The sequence below is a fragment of the Candoia aspera genome, chromosome 2, assembly GCF_035149785.1.
Source record: "Candoia aspera isolate rCanAsp1 chromosome 2, rCanAsp1.hap2, whole genome shotgun sequence".
Lineage (NCBI taxonomy): Eukaryota > Metazoa > Chordata > Lepidosauria > Squamata > Boidae > Candoia > Candoia aspera.
Genome location: NC_086154.1, coordinates 246,765,266 through 246,781,354, shown reverse-complemented (window position 1 = coordinate 246,781,354; position 16,089 = coordinate 246,765,266). Strand labels below are relative to the sequence as shown.

At 40.6% G+C, this 16,089-nt stretch overlaps 1 protein-coding gene across 1 annotated transcript in view; it reads right to left on the bottom strand.

Moving 5' to 3' along the window:
• Positions 1-16,089, bottom strand: part of LIFR (LIF receptor subunit alpha) — a 109,603-nt gene that overhangs the window by 62,926 nt on the left and 30,588 nt on the right. The window contains exons 2-3 of the mRNA XM_063295734.1: positions 10,558-10,708; positions 3,660-3,789 (exon numbers count right to left, since the gene is read on the bottom strand). Coding sequence (XP_063151804.1) covers positions 3,660-3,789; positions 10,558-10,660 — 233 coding nt within the window. The 5' untranslated portion in view covers positions 10,661-10,708. The remainder of the gene's footprint in view (positions 1-3,659; positions 3,790-10,557; positions 10,709-16,089) is intronic.

Here is a 16,089-nt window from a genome sequence, read left to right as displayed (position 1 = left end):
AAATTAAATTAATCAATTGGGTGATTGATTCTAGATTTTAAGTGAATGAAAGCCAAACAGAAACACACCGATGGTTTGGATCAAATACGCCCTGATAAAAAACACACCCTTCAGCAAAGGATCGTTACCTTCTCGTGGTGCTGGAGCTTGAGCACCTCAATGATGCCATGAGCTAAACCGTGAAGGGCCACCCAAGACGGGAAGGTCATGACAGAGAGGTCAAACTAAATGTGATCCCTGGGGAAGGTAATGGCAACCCACCCCAGTATTCTTGCTGTGAAAACTACATGGATCAGTACAACCAGAGATATGTCAGTATACCATCGGAAGATGAGACCCCCAGGTCGGAAGATGGTCAAAATCCTACTGGGGAGGAACAGAGGATGAGTTCAACTAGCCCCAGACGTGATGATGCAGCTAGCTCAAAGCCGAAAGGACGGCTAGCGGCCGACAGTGCTGGTGGTGAACGGTGAATCCGATGTTCTAAGGATCAACACACCATTGGAACCTGGAATGTAAGATCTATGAGCCAGGGCAAATTGGATGTGGTTATTGGTGAGATGTCAAGATTAAAGATAGACATTCTGGGCATCAGTGAACTGAAATGGACTGGAATGGGCCACTTCACATCAAATGACCACCAGATCTACTACTGTGGACAAGAGGACCACAGAAGAAATGGAGTAGCCATCGTAATTAATAGTAAAGTGGCTAAAGCAGTGCTTGGATACAATCCAAAAAATGATAGAATGATCTCAATTTGACTTCAGGGCAAGCCATCTAACATCACAGTGATCCAAATATACGCCCCAACCACAGATGCTGAAGAAGCTGAAGTAGAGCAGTTCTATGAGGATCTGCAGCACCTACTGGACAACACGCCTAAAAGAGATGTTATTTTCATCACGGGAGACTGGAATGCTAAGGTGGGCAGTGAAATGACACCTGGAATTACAGGTAAGCATGGCCTGGGAGAACAAAACGAAGCAGGACATAGGCTGATAGAATTTTGCCAAGACAACTCACTCTGTATAACAAACACTCTCTTCCAACAACCTAAGAGACGGCTTTATACATGGACTTCCCCAGATGGACAACACCGAAATCAGATTGACTACATCTTTTGCAGCCAAAGGTGGCGGACATCTATACAGTCGGTAAAAACAAGACCTGGAGCTGACTGTAGTTCAGATCACGAACTTCTTCTTGCACAATTTAGGATCAGACTAAAGAGATTAGGGAAGACCCACAGATCAGCTAGATATGAGCTCACTAATATTCCTGAGGAATACACAGTGGAGGTAAAGAACAGATTTAAGGGACTGGACTTAGTAGATAGGGTCCCGGAACAACTCTGGACAGAAGTTCGCAACATTGTTCAGGAGATGGCAACAAAATACATCCCAAAGAAAGAGAAAACCAAGAAGGCAAAATGGCTGTCTGCTGAGACACTAGAAGTAGCCCAAGAAAGAAGGAAAGCAAAAGGCAACAGTGATAGGGGGAGATATGCCCAATTAAATGCAAAATCCCAGAGGTTAGCCAGAAGAGATAAGGAATTATTTTTAGACAAGCAATGCGTGGAAGTGGAAGAAGACAATAGAATAGGAAGGACAAGAGACCTCTTCCAGAAAATTAGAAACATCGGAGGTAAATTCCAGGCCACAATGGGTATGATCAAAACAAAGATGGCAAGGACCTAACAGAAGAAGAAGAGATCAAGAAAAGGTGGCAAGAATATACAGAAGACCTGTATAGGAAAGATAACAATATCGAGGGGCTTTGACGGTGTGGTCAGTGAGCTAGAGCCAGACATCCTGAAGAGTGAGGTTGAATGGGCCTTAAAAAGCATTGATAATAACAAGGCAGCAGGAGATGACGGCATCCCAGCTGAACTGTTCAAAATCTTGCAAGATGATGCTGTCAAGGGAATGCATGCTATATGCCAGCAAATTTGGAAAACAAAAGAATGGCCATCAGACTGGAAAAAATCAACTTATAACCCCATACCAAAAAAGGGAAACACTGAAGAGTGTTCAGACTATCGAACAGCGGCACTCATTTCACATGCCAGTAAGGTAATGCTCAAGATCCTGTAAGGTAGACTTCAGCAATTCATGGAGCGAGAATTGCCAGAGGTACAAGCTGGGTTTAGAAAAGGCAGAGGAACTAGCGACCAAATTGCCAATATCCGCTGGATAATGGAAAAAGCCAGGGAGTTTTAGAAAAACATCTATTTCTGTTTTATTGACTATTCTAAAGCCTTTGACTGTGTGGACCATAACAAATTGTGGCAAGTTCTTAGTGGTATGGGGATACCAAGTCATCTTGTCTGCCTCTTGAAGAATCTGTATAACGACCAAGTAGCAACAGTAAGAACAGCCCGTGGAACGGACTGGTTTAAGATTGGGAAAGGAGTACGGCAGGGCTGAGAAGAACTGAGGAGCCTTATGATGAAGGTGAAAGAAGAAAGTGCAAAAGCTGGCTTGCAGCTAAACCTCAAAAAAACCAAGATTATGGCAACCAGCTTGATTGATAACTGGCAAATAGAGGGAGAAAATGTAGAAGCAGTGAAAGACTTTGTATTTCTAGGTGCAAAGATGCTGACTGCAGTCAGGAAATCAGAAGACGCTTAATCCTTGGGAGAAGAGCAATGACAAATCTTGATAAAATAGTCAAGAGCAGAGACATCACACTGACAACAACGGTCCGCATAGTTAAAGCAGTGGTGTTCCCTGTAGTAACATATGGCTGCGAGAGCTGGACCATAAGGAAGGCTGTGCGAAGGAAGATCGATGCTTTTGAACTGTGGTGTTGGAGGAAAATTCTGAGAGTGCCTTGGACTGCAAGAAGATCCAACCAGTCCATCCTCCAGGAAATAAAGCCAGACTGCTCACTTGAGGGAATGATGTTAAAGGCAAAACTGAAATACTTTGGCCACATAATGAGAAGACAGGACACCCTGGAGAAGATGCTGATGCTAGGGAGAGTGGAGGGCAAAAGGAAGAGGGACCGACCAAGGGCAAGGTGGATGGATGATATTCTAGAGGTGACGGATTCGTCCCTGGGCGAGCTGGGCGTGTTGACGACTGACAGGAAGCTCTGGCGTGGGCTGGTCCATGAAGTCACGAAGAGTTGGAAGTGACTAAACGAACAACAAAACAAACCATGACAGACATGGAGCAGTAGGTGTAATACTTCCTTCATACATTGCATTCAAATGCTCCAAGTGCTTTGCAGTTGTAAGATAAACAATAAACCTATGTTAGTCCACAGTATTATTCTCCCACACTGTGAGAGATAAGGGGCTAAAGACAGGAAGAGCTCAGACAGCTAGGGAAAGTAACAGGAAGAGGGTAACACAGCAGAATGAGGAAGACAATTTGCCAGTGTTGTTGTGAATGAAAATACCAATGGTAGTACTGTGTGAAAGATGATGTCCCCTCTACTTCATCATCACACCTGGGACACATTGGTAGTGACTGCTGGCAGAGGCCAAAAATTTGTTGAGTTCATTTAGTATTTTTATGGCCAAGCTAAGTTTTTAGTCCTATAGACTCCATTAGCGCTCTGTCTTTTTTAAGCCAACTCCAGAAACAAATTTAATACATCACAGTGTAAACTCTTGGGAAAGACTTTGTAAAGGCTATCAATATTGTTACCTGACACTGTAACAGAATTCATAAATAAGTTCAGAGTCATCTTCAGCAGCTGTAGTCCAAGTGCAGTCAACTTTATCAAGATTGTGTGTGATACATGTCAAGTTCTTAGCTGAATATGGAGAATCTGGAACTACAATAAAAATGTTAATGAAAATCTGTGCTCCAAAATCTATGCTCCACAATCTGTGCTCCAAAAATTATGAAAACTCAAGAGGTACTGCCATCACTAGCACTGATGATGTTATTTAGTCGGATAATGAAACGTCTGCAAGCAAACAACCAAGCTCAGAGAGCACCAAGGACTCCACAGTTCAACCCTGAGCTACAGAGATTCTCTTTTATTGGGACCTTCAAAGAAGTAATTCTCTGAAAGGGAGTTAGTAATCTCTAGTGGAAAATACTCACTGCTCTCAACACATTATATTTTCTCAAGACAGTTTGAAAGAAGCCATAATAAGCAAGCTAATATAAAACTGTTTATTTTTGTGTCTAGAATCATAAAAGTTAGAAAGGATTCATTTTCAGACCATAAATAAATCAGCTTTTAAAAAATAACCTTATTTATATATAACGAGCACCTCAAAATTGACATCCAGATTTGCATTATGGTAGCACTTTTGTGAGCCAAGCAGGATCCCTTTATAAATTCAGCAATACAGATAGATGTTACCATGCTCATAACAGTTCCATATTGCACTGTTGACTTCTGCTGATAAAAGCATTTTATCTATCATAACACTAGATATAATGGCTGGGGAATTCTGGGAGTTGAAATCCACATATCTTAAAGTTGCTAAGGTTGAAAAACATTGGTCTAAGCAATAAAAAACAAATATAAAAATACAAGGATAAAAACATGCTATCAGTAACAAGGAAACACTCTGGTAGATGATTAAAAAAATCCATCTTGCTGTAGTGAAAGCCACAAACCACCAAACCATAAACCACACAAACTCACACAAAAGTTAAAATACAGGAAGTATTTTATAATCAACTCTCTGTGACCTCTCTGACTGTCAAAGTCCAGCACATTTTAATAAAGGCAAGTAGAAAGGCAGTTAAGACCTGGCTGTTTCCCAGGCCATTGGCTCCAGATGAGTGGAGTCTCAGTTATTACTGCAATACCAATACTATTTTATGGTTTTAGTTGACTTTTAAAGTATTGTATTTCTTTTCTTTTGGGGGAAGGGGGATTTGTATTTGTAGTTGACTTTTGTACACCGCCGAGTCAATTTGTTGAGTTGAGTCAATTTATATATGAGGCCATATATAAATCTTACAAATAAATTAATTAAATAATGGTTAAACATTTCTGCATCTTTACAAAGATGGTCCCTACTTCCAACCTTCAAAGAGCTCCACTGAGAATGTGCCTTGGTTGGAAAATAGGTCTGTGATTCATCTGGAAGTTCTCCACCTGGTTCCGCTCAGCAGAAAACCAAATGGTACATGGAAGACCTTCAGCGTTCCAAGGAATCATACATTTGTACTCTCCAACCTGGGTATTGTCTGGTTGGTGAGCTTCATATCTCATAATTCCAAGCTAGCATGGAAGTTTGCTTTTAAAAGATTATGGTTCTCTGCTAAGTGGTTGGTTGAGTTGTGTTTTTCATTGTCTCCATGCTCTTTTGAGCCACCAAGATTGGCACTTGTTTCTGCCACCAATCGATGAAGGTTCCCATAAGGTTAGCAAGTTAGAGCAGTGACATGATAGGTGGGTTTACAGGAGATAATGTGCCCCAACTCCACAGCCTGTAACTCAGGTTACAGCTGGAAGTTCAATGTAAGAATACCAATGCATAGAGCACCCAATTAGTAGTAATAAGCAATAGAAAACCAATTCCATATTGTTGCCACAAAAGCTACATAGATACAGGTAGCCCTTGACTTACGACAATAGGGACCAGAACATCTGTTGCTAAGCGAGTCAATCATTAAGTGAGTCATGCCCAATTTTTGCTGTGATCATTAAGTGAATCACATAGTCTTTGCTCACATGACCATGGGGACGCTGTGACAGTCATAAGTGTGACGACAGGTCATAAGTCACTTTTTCCAGAGCCGTTGTAACTTCAAACAGTCACTAAACGAATGGTTGTAAGTAGAGGACTAGCTGTATTCCACGAAGTAACTGGAACTCAAGCTCAACTCAAAGGGGACTTTCCTTTTAAAATCTAGAATAGGAGGAGATAATGTGGTATCCATGGGCCTCCATGTGACAGCAGATGATTTCTTTGTAAATCATCATTCTCCCTCCCCATCTCACTTTTTTTTAAAACATGGGGAAAAATAAACCAAATTGGAAACTGGTGCAAAACAAAATCAACAAGGCTAAGAAAAGATGTATTCAAGCTATCAAGGCAGGAAATTCACTTGGGAGAGGGGTGTGGACTTCTCTTCCAGTTCCAGGAATGAGCCAAAAATAATGTTATTTTTCCTTCATCATTCTTAGAGTTAAGCCTGAGCAAAAATCAATGTAATTGATCAACTGTCTAAAATTTGGCATTTCACTGAGTAAAGTTTTCTTTTAAATAAAGTAAGAGTCCTGATTTTAATGCACCAACAGATCATTAGCCATTTCAGACCTCTTCTCCTATGAAAATTACATATGAAAGCTGGAAGAATACTGCAAAAACATACATGTTTTGTATATCTCAAGGAACAGTAAGAGCAAAACTTGCTTGCTAGCTACTGAGTTAAAACTTGGCCTTTCAGTCCAGATGTTGTTAGATTGCAAGTCCCACAAGCCCCAGCAAATATGGGCATAAGTCAGGAATGCTTAGCAGCCAGAGGTATTTCCTACCCCTGTTCTAAAGGAGGTTGCACAGCACAGCAAAATTACCTTGCATATCTCAGAATCCACTAATCAAGTTCTGGACTATATGTTAGCATGGATGAAGGGAGCTTTCTAACATTATTGCCTGAGGGCTATGGCCAACGCACACCATTTCATTCCGTGGATAGGCATTGCCCTCTGGAATGTAGAGGAACATGCAAATGTCAAACAAAGCAAATGTGATACCTAAGCCAAAATAGCTATCACATTTGTTGTTTTTAGAAAAGAGAAAAAAGAATGTTTCTCTCCAAGAAAACAGCCAATCCCACTCCTAATTTATTATGGTGATAAACAATCAGTACTAAAAGCAAAGCTCAGGACAAGAATTCAGTTGTGAATTCTTCTCAAGAATTTAATTAACTGTATTTCAGCCAACTCTGGCTTAGCACACTCTGTAAACAAAATCATTATCACTTTCCAGATGCAGAATATCTCTGAATTTTAGACTTGAGAGCAAAGAAGTGAAGCAAAGAAGGGGTTTATCACCACTTACTATATCCACTTGTTTGATCCAGCATGACAGAGAATGATTGTATTCGGACTTCCGCAAGTTGCCTTGTGCTGAATTATGATTACTGTGGCTGTAACACCATGGTAACAGTACAATACGCTCTCTAATTCTCAAATGTGCTTAGAAACCCCCAAGGGCTGTTTATTCCTGCAGTAGCTGTAGATAAGGCCACAGCTTATACAGATTTGTCAACAAGATGTCATATGAGCAAAACAGAAGGGAAAGCCAATTGAAGCGAGTATTTGTAGCTCAGGGTTGAACTGTGGAGTCCATGGTGCTCTCTGAAGCCTGTTGTTTTCTTGCAGACGTTTCATTGCCAGACTAGGCAACATCTTCAGTGCGAAGAGGGAGTGGGCCTTGCTCTCAGTTTATATACCGTGGCTTGCCCTGCTTGTGTTGGTAGGGGTGTTGTTCAAAGGGAAAGCTTTGAAATGCCTCACTGTGACTGTGGGAAGGGTGGGCAGGATTCGTTTGCAAGTCAAAGGCTCATACACAGTAATTCTCTTAACAGTGAACTGGACTTTCCAGATTCAGCTGTGTTGGACTTTGAGCCTCACCATGCCTAACAGTATGACCAGTATCTAGGGATTCTGAGAGTTAAGCTCCCGTTTCTAAAAGGTGCTACGTTCAGGTCATAGTACAACATGATTTGTATTATACCTGCCTACTTATAACAGGAGATTGTATTCATCTATTAAAATCATGGTCCAGATTTTCAAAGGACAGTCTGTACAAGGACTTGCTGTTTTTAGCCAAATGTTCCATAATATGAACTGGAAGCAGACTTGCCCCAAATTGTGGGTTTTATCTCCGTGGTCAAGAGATTCTTCTGAGTTCAAAAGGAAGCTATTAAAGTGTTTTGTCTAATTTATGCCCGACCACAGCACTAGATCTTTAAAATAATCTGGGGCGCCACAATGAGTCACTGGCAATTACAGTATGGAGCTTCTGCACCATGACTTTGATACAGACAACACAGCCTGGTTAAACTTTCAGCAGAGAGCCTGATCAGTTCATGATGTGGCAGGCTGATGTGCATCTGCTCCTGGAATTCAGATGTTCCTTGTGCAGAAAGGACCAGATACAGGTAGTCCTCACTTAATGATAATTCTTTTAGTGACAACTCATACAACAGTGCTAAAAAAAGACTTACGACCAGTGCTTACACTTACGACTGTCACAGTGTCCCCATGGTCACGTGATCACCATTTGGGCACTTGGCAACTGGTTCGCATTTATGACTGTTGCAGCGTCCCATGGTCCCATGATCACCATTTTTGACCTTCTCAGCCAGCTTCTGGCAAGCAGAATCACTGGGGAACTCTGTGGTTCAGTTAACGATCATGTGGTTCACTTAATGTCTGTGGGATTCACTTAATGACTGCTGCAAAAAGGTGGTAAAATCGGGTCAGATTCGCTTAATGACTGCTTTGCTTAGCAACCAAAATTCTGGTCCCAATTGTGGTCTTTCAGTGAGGACTACTGTATGCTGGGAGTGCACAGCTATAAACCTACGTTCACAACATCTTCATAAAACATTTCTTTGCATAAACAGATGCATGCATGCATGAAGTCACATCAAACTGAAGGTGTGGTACTGAAGGTGTGGTACTTTAAAAAAAGGAATAGAGTGGGATTTTTTTTTTCCCGCTGTGATAAGTATAACATTAAAACCAGCAGCTATGGCCTATACAACAAATCATGACTAAACCCCCATCGCTTAATGTGCTGTGTGAACACCTGCCATGATTCCTCTTCCAGTTTACTTTAAAAATATTTGTATAATTTTCTGGTTTTGCAACTTGCCAACCTATGGGTGCCCTATCTCTCTGCTTTTCTACATGTTGAGGACACTCAAGACAGTTTACAATGAAAACGTAAACAGACCAAGCCAAGTGCATCCCTTCTCGAGCCCAAGCACGTTGATAGTCAAACAAAGCAAATGAAAATATTTACAGCAGTTGCAACATTGCCATGTAGTCTTTTTGCTTCTCAACAGGAATGTGCAATTTCATCAGTTTGAGGGGTGCACCAGATGTCGCACAGCATTAGGAGGGCCACATTTTGAAAGCAAGATCCCATTTTGGGAAGGGCAGGGAAGCCATTTTAAGGGGCAAAATGGGTGCCTGGAGGCTAGAGGGAAGCTATATACTTCTAGCTTTCCCCCTTCCCAAAACAAACAAACATACAAACAGAAACCCACAATGTGAGGGTTGCAAAGTGAATGCTAGTGAGCCACAAGGCTCTGCAATGCTTTGGATTCAAAGGCAAAATGGTGGCTGCTGCTGTTAGAAGGGAAATTTGACACAGAAATGCTACAGCATTGGATCCGTGAGTTTGAAACACTGCTGTCTTTAGTTAATTTGTGTCTGTTTTTTAAATCATGATTTAAGAAGGTGATAAGTGGCCTGGCATATGATTTTTTTAAGAATAAGAATACTGTATACTCAAATCACACATCCAGAGTCATATCCACTGCCCCCCAGCTCACATTAGTACAGTAGGTTATAATTTATTTTATGATAAATATATATTTATAATACAATAAAAAATAAAATATGTAGCAAATTGTATATTCCTATATACTCTATCTTCAAAATAAATATAATTATTATAAATATTACATGGGCTGGTAAAACAATGGGTGTAGGGAAAGAAAAGAGAGCGAGAGACATGGAAGGGCTTAGCATTCTCCGTCCTTCCTATCCACATTCACCCTCTCATGCTTTACACCAACCCTCTGTTCCATAGACAGTATAGTATTACATTGCGTGTGATATGGGGAAATATGCATTGAAAGAACTATCCAAAGGAACCCGTAAGAAAAAGTAATCAGGCTTGTAAATCTCCATTTTCAAAAAAATGGCAAAAATAACAAGATCTGCATCAGTTTTCCACAACTTAGATGCCATCCAGATGTGCCCTCTTAAGTTCTTGGAATTCATCAGCCAAAAAGGCCACTGCTGAGAATTCTGGGAGTTGAAGTCTACACATCTGGAGGGAACCCAAGTCAAGGAAGGCTGTTTTATATTCACAGAAACAGATTTGGGGGGTAGAGGTGGATTTCCTTAATAGTTTTCTATTAATCATAAGGCTGTGCTGCCCAGTCTTTTCCAAATTCATAATAGTAAAAGTATACCAAAAGAACACTGTTGGAATTCCCTCCAAATGTTAAATACTTTTTAAGAACTTCTGCAGGGTAACTGCAGAATACAGCCAACCCCCCCAACATCACAATCAGATGGATAATACGTTCCATTTCTATAGGGTTCAAAATAGCTGATAGTACAAAATCGTATTTCTTCATATAAATATTCAATGCCTAATATATACATTAAGCAACATATTACAACACAAGAGTGGAGAACCTGTGGTTCTCCAGATGTTGCTGCATTACAATTCCCAGCATCTTCAGGCACTGATAAAGGATACTGAGAGTTGTACTTCAGCAAGATTTCGAGGCCATACATTCCACACTTGAGACAGCGAACTTATTGGGGAGTCACAACAGATAGCAGACAAACAGCAAAGAAGTATCAAATCACACCAACCTTTTTCTTGGCTGTAGACAAACTGGTTCAGAATACATAAATGTGCTACCATCAGTAGGCAGCAGGGAACTAGGTTAATCCACATTCTTTTGCAATTCACCATGGAAAACAGGTCACTTCAAGCAGTCATTGTCCTTCATGCAGGCAAGTTCTAATAGTAAAAAGAAACATTTTAATAATGTTATTAGCGTATCTTCTCAATAAGATACAAGACCTGAATACCTGGGCATTCACAGAGAGTGGAAAGTGTTAGATGTTATATATTGCATTGCTCAATTGCATTAACCTTAGCTGTAGACTGAAGCAACTTTGGTAAAATCTGCCCCTTACTGTCGTCCCAGAAGAAATGTATCACTTCAAATATTTGTTTATCTAGTAGATACATGGAAAATTAAGATTAAAACGATACTGGGTGATATTGTACCTAATTCAGCAAAAAAATGCCAACAGCTAATAACTTTATGAAGTGGGAAGGAGGGAGAGAGGAATGCATTACAGACAGACCTCGTTTAATGTTCTCTTGTTCAGTGACTGATCAAAGTTACGATGCTGAATACGGGGTACTTATGATGGGTCCTCATCATTGCAGCCGTCACAATGTCCCCACAGTCATGTGATTGCGATTTGGGCGCGCAGCAACTGGCTCACAGTTACGATGTTGCAGCATCCCACGGTCATGTGATTGCTATTTGCGATCTTCACTGCAGGCTTCCAACAAGCAAAGTCAATGTGGAAGCTGGCAGGAGGTTGCAAATGGCAATCACGTGACCGTGGGATGCTGCAACCATGTGGGATTCGCCTAATGACAGCAACTCGGACTGCTAGAACTGCTGTCGTGAGTCACCACAGTCCCATGTCACGTCTTACAACCACATCGCTTAGCGATGGAGTTCCAGCTCCCAATTACTGTTGGTAAGTGAGGACTACCTGTATAGAGCATTGGGAGAAATTTGGGCCAGGAAAACTGTTGGAGGAAAGGTATCCTGGTCCTTCCCCTAGCACAGAATTACTGAATCAGTTCAAATTCCCTCCTGTATTTTCAGTAGTAACTATTTATTTTTAATTCTCAAGGAGATCCAGTTAAGGATATCCCACACAAGACATTTTGAGTGTCACTTGGCACTCTAAACCACAATCATGATTTTTTCCTTCTATGGGCAGAGTTAGCATTATCTTCAGTGCTACTAACACCAAAGCAAGCGCACTGCAGCGAGGTCTTTTGGCCATCAACATTTCTTTGCAGTCTCAAGTCAGTCTTTGGCTGTTGAAAAACAAGAGCAGCAGAGAAAAACATACTACGTTTAGAAGCCATAGTTTTGTAAGATTGCATTATATGGCACACATCCCTTTTGTCTAAGTTCTTTTAACTCAGGGTTCCCCAAGGTGGCCAATATCAACCCCCAAGGGTCAATGGGACTATCCAAGGGATAGATATTATTATTCATAATACTATTAGTTAAAGTAGTATTTATTAAATCATTTTCATATAATGAATGTTTGGGGGTTGATGAACAATCTGAAACTTCATAAAGGGGCCAATGAGCTGAAGAGTTTGGGGACTCCTGTTTTAACTGAATGTCTCTGCTCCCCTCCTTTCCGTTTCATAATACATAATGCAATTTTGTTTTTACTGAAATGCTGTGAACCATCTTCTTATAAACCAGATGCACCATGTACATATACACATATTTATACAGAGAACTGCAGAACAGACATATACAAGCATTTATTTATCTAACTGTATTGCGAGATACTTGTCCTAACAGTCAGAAATCACGCTGAGTCGAGGAGTAGGTCTCTAGTGTTTATTACTGCTACATAAAACAGAATCCTAACAAACTGAAGAAGCGTGGGAAAAACCCAGACAGATAAACCCCAAAAGTTAAGGCGGGTCTGATCTGTGTCTCTTTGAATGGCTGCTTAATTCCTCAGTACTACGCATGCGTTTTCCACCCTGGATAGAGGCCCCCTCCTGCTCACCATCAGTACTCATGACAATACTTCTGTCAAATTTAGATACTTCACCCCTTTCCATATTTGGCCAGTATCACTAATTAATTCCAAGTGAAAATCAATTTCTTATATTTCCATTTCTTTTATTATAGAAGCTGAGCCGGATAAATGCTGGATATCAGTAGAATTCTAACTGTAATTGCTATACGAAAACTGGACTACCATTTTAAAGGCATAAAACCCACAACTGTGTGTGTAAAACTGAACCACATTTTAGTCTCCTCTTAATCTTGACATACTGTACATCAGTGGCCCTGACGTCCTCACAGCATCTCCTCCACCACACCCAAAGTATTCCAATACAGCATCACAAAAACTAGCAACAAACTAACCAACTTTTGTGGAGTCCTTGGTGCTCTGAGCCTTGTTTTCTTGAAGACATTTCATTGTCAGACTATGCAATGAAACATCTGCAAGAAAACAACCAGGCTCAGAGAGCACCAAGGACTCCACAGTTCATCCCTGAGCTACAAATATTCACTTTGATTGGTAACCAACTTTTACAGGGGCAAATTTTGCTCAATTTGAGGGTTTGAGAATGGTTAAGGATGGAATGGAAGCAGAAGACGATTAGAAAGCAAAATGCTCCCATCCCTCTCCTTAACTACCTCGACCCTCAGAAAACAAGCAAATAATAGGGCAGATGGTATCACTGGCAGATTGGGAAGTTGGACTGTGGCCCTGACCCAATATAACTTAGATGCTCTGCCTTAAATCAAAGGCAGAATTTTGATTTAATTAAAAAATTAAATTGAGTTACTCCTCTTTTAGTTTATGAAAATCTTTTCACGGTTGGGATGCCACATTCTGGCACTTACCTTATTACAAGGTAGCTAAGAAGTATGGGCAAAAACCCATCTTTCCACTACTCTACAGATTCCCTGACTTCTCAAGCCTAAATTAAATCCTAATCATCTTCCTCTCCTGGGGCTTTTTTAGCTCAGGAAGTGAGAAACCCAAGACGACTAAAGAATGATGCAGAAATAGGCAACAGCATCAAAATGGCACAGAACAGGTAAGCTCATAATACCAGGGGGAAAAAACTCTAAAGCAATTGGGGCATGTATAGAAAGATAGATCTCTCTTTCCTTGGAAAAAATGCTGTAGGAAATTTGGAAGACAAATTTTAGCAAAGTATGAGTTACAAGGGAGAGAGGTGATGCAAAACAGACAATCTTGCGGGGGAAAAAAGATAGTACAGTAAGGCCTTTGGATATAGCTTTAAACTCAACAAGTTTCTTAAGGACAATAAATACTTTTCTCAGGATTTAGGAATGGCAGCACATGATGCATGTTAAAAAGGGGCAGGGCTCCAATCACATGGTTGTGGCTTCCATCTTGACTTTTTTGACTCCCTCCCTGACATCCATGGACAAGGTACATCTTGACTTTTTTTTTATACCCCCCTTCCCCTGTGGATACCCTGGAATATCATGGGTTAGCCAAAGTTCTTAAAAGTTGGCATCAATTTTTTAGGCATATGGGGTTTTTCAGCATTCTTTACAGACTAGGCTTTTGGCTGTGGACTCGGCCTTTTAAGGTTGAAATGTATACCCTTCATTAGAAGTCAAAGAGGCAACATGAGTCGTGTGGGTATCTTGTAAATTATGTCATGTCTTTAGCTCCTGGAGAAAAAAAAAGTACAAGTTCAAGTCCTTTATTTCTCTCCTTCATGACTAAGAGCATTTAACTACAACACATGATCCTTCCAGCCACATATTTTGTGACTTGCTGAAAAGCAGAAAGAGAAATGAAACCGGGGAAACTTCTAATATTTAGGTTTGATCTCAGCATCGCATGTTGGAACAAGCTCTCTGCTCATTTAGGAACAGGCTGCTCATATTAGCCGTTTCATTTCTCTGTGGGGCTCTTTTTTTAAAAGAAGTATTTATAATACTCAGTATTTACATAATCCAAGCTCTGGTTCAGTATGACTTCATTAAATCCACTTTTGGCCACAAACCAATTGTAATGCAGATATGGAATTAATTTTAAACAGGGCAAGCAACATTGGCCAGCTATACACAAGTATAGCTGGCCGATGTTGCTCAAGTATGGGACGAGTTGGCTCAAACTGGTGGCAACTATTTCATCCCCAATGAAATTTAGAAATTTGACTAGTAATTTGAAGACACTGGAAAAAAATGGGGAAAATACGCCACCACCACCACCTGAAAAAAATAATTTGTTCCCATTATCATCTAAAGAATAGGTAACATTACTATTTTTAAAACCTATATAATAGGAAGACTTATATACATCAGACATTTACAGTTCCTGCCCAGAGAAGACAAACTATGCAATAAAACACTCAAAGGAAAAGATGAGAATGCATTTCTCCTCCTCCTGAAGGAACTAACATTTATATTCACAAGAGAAGGAACAAGTCAGTTATTTGCTCCTGTCATTGACTTTCAACCTGGAGGTTGATGGATTAGTACCTGCTCCTCACCAGACTGCAGACCAATGGGAGGGTGCTAAATGTTGGCAACAGAATCTAAGTGCTTATCCATACTTGTATGTTTCTAGTGCTGAATAATAGAGTGGTAAAATACTCAGGAGTCATTCCCCAAAAGATACTTTGGAGCACCTGGAAGAGCAAACACATCCCAAAAGTCATGGCCAGGTGAGGAATGGAAATACAATGCTGGGGAAAACATGTAGCTGTCCAGAAGCCCTTTTAGGAATCAAAGCCTAAGCACTGAACAGTGCTACTGGATAACAGGGGTGAAGGAAGAAGGTCCATCTGGGCCTGAATCCTCTGCATGGAGCTAAGCAAGCACACCCCTCTTACAAACTTTGTGGCAGAACACAACAAACAGGCTGAATGATACCAGTGATACCAAAGCAGGAGAAGGCCCAGGGGAACAGGTAGAGGGCATCTATTCTCTGAAGCCAGGGGTAGGCCCCACTTTTCTTTTTGTTTGCAATCAGGGATCAAATCTGATTGATTTGTTCATCAACTGAAGTTAAAAGAGGGCATGTTGGGGGCATAAAGTCAATGGACAGAGCAGGGCCATATTTTCCACACAGGCTCTCCTCAGTTTGGGAAAGTTAGCTATTTAATTTAATTTAATTTAATTTTATTCTTTGAGTACCTATTGGATGGCACTTTACCACAAATTCAGCAGCACCAACAGGTGGCTGTGGACAAAGGGGGTCCTTGTGCCATGTTCCAAGGGATCTTTTTCCCTTTGAACCTGAAGTGCTACAGAGCACCATCTCAACCCTCTACCTATCTCATAAGATGACTGCAAGGGCAACAGGAAAGGAGAGAAAATGTGCACAGCTCCAGGTTCTGAGAATTTAAGAGAACATGACAGGAGGAAACTAACTGTTTTCACAACTACACTGCAGAGGTTCAGAGAAGGAAATTTTGGAGAAGTATTGAAACACGGAGGAAAACAGTACTGGGAATAATTGAAATGTCTGGAATATTCATTTTATATCACTCTTTTCTTTCCTAAGTTCACTTTGCTATTTCAAGAACATAAAATGCATTATATGTATCCTGATTTG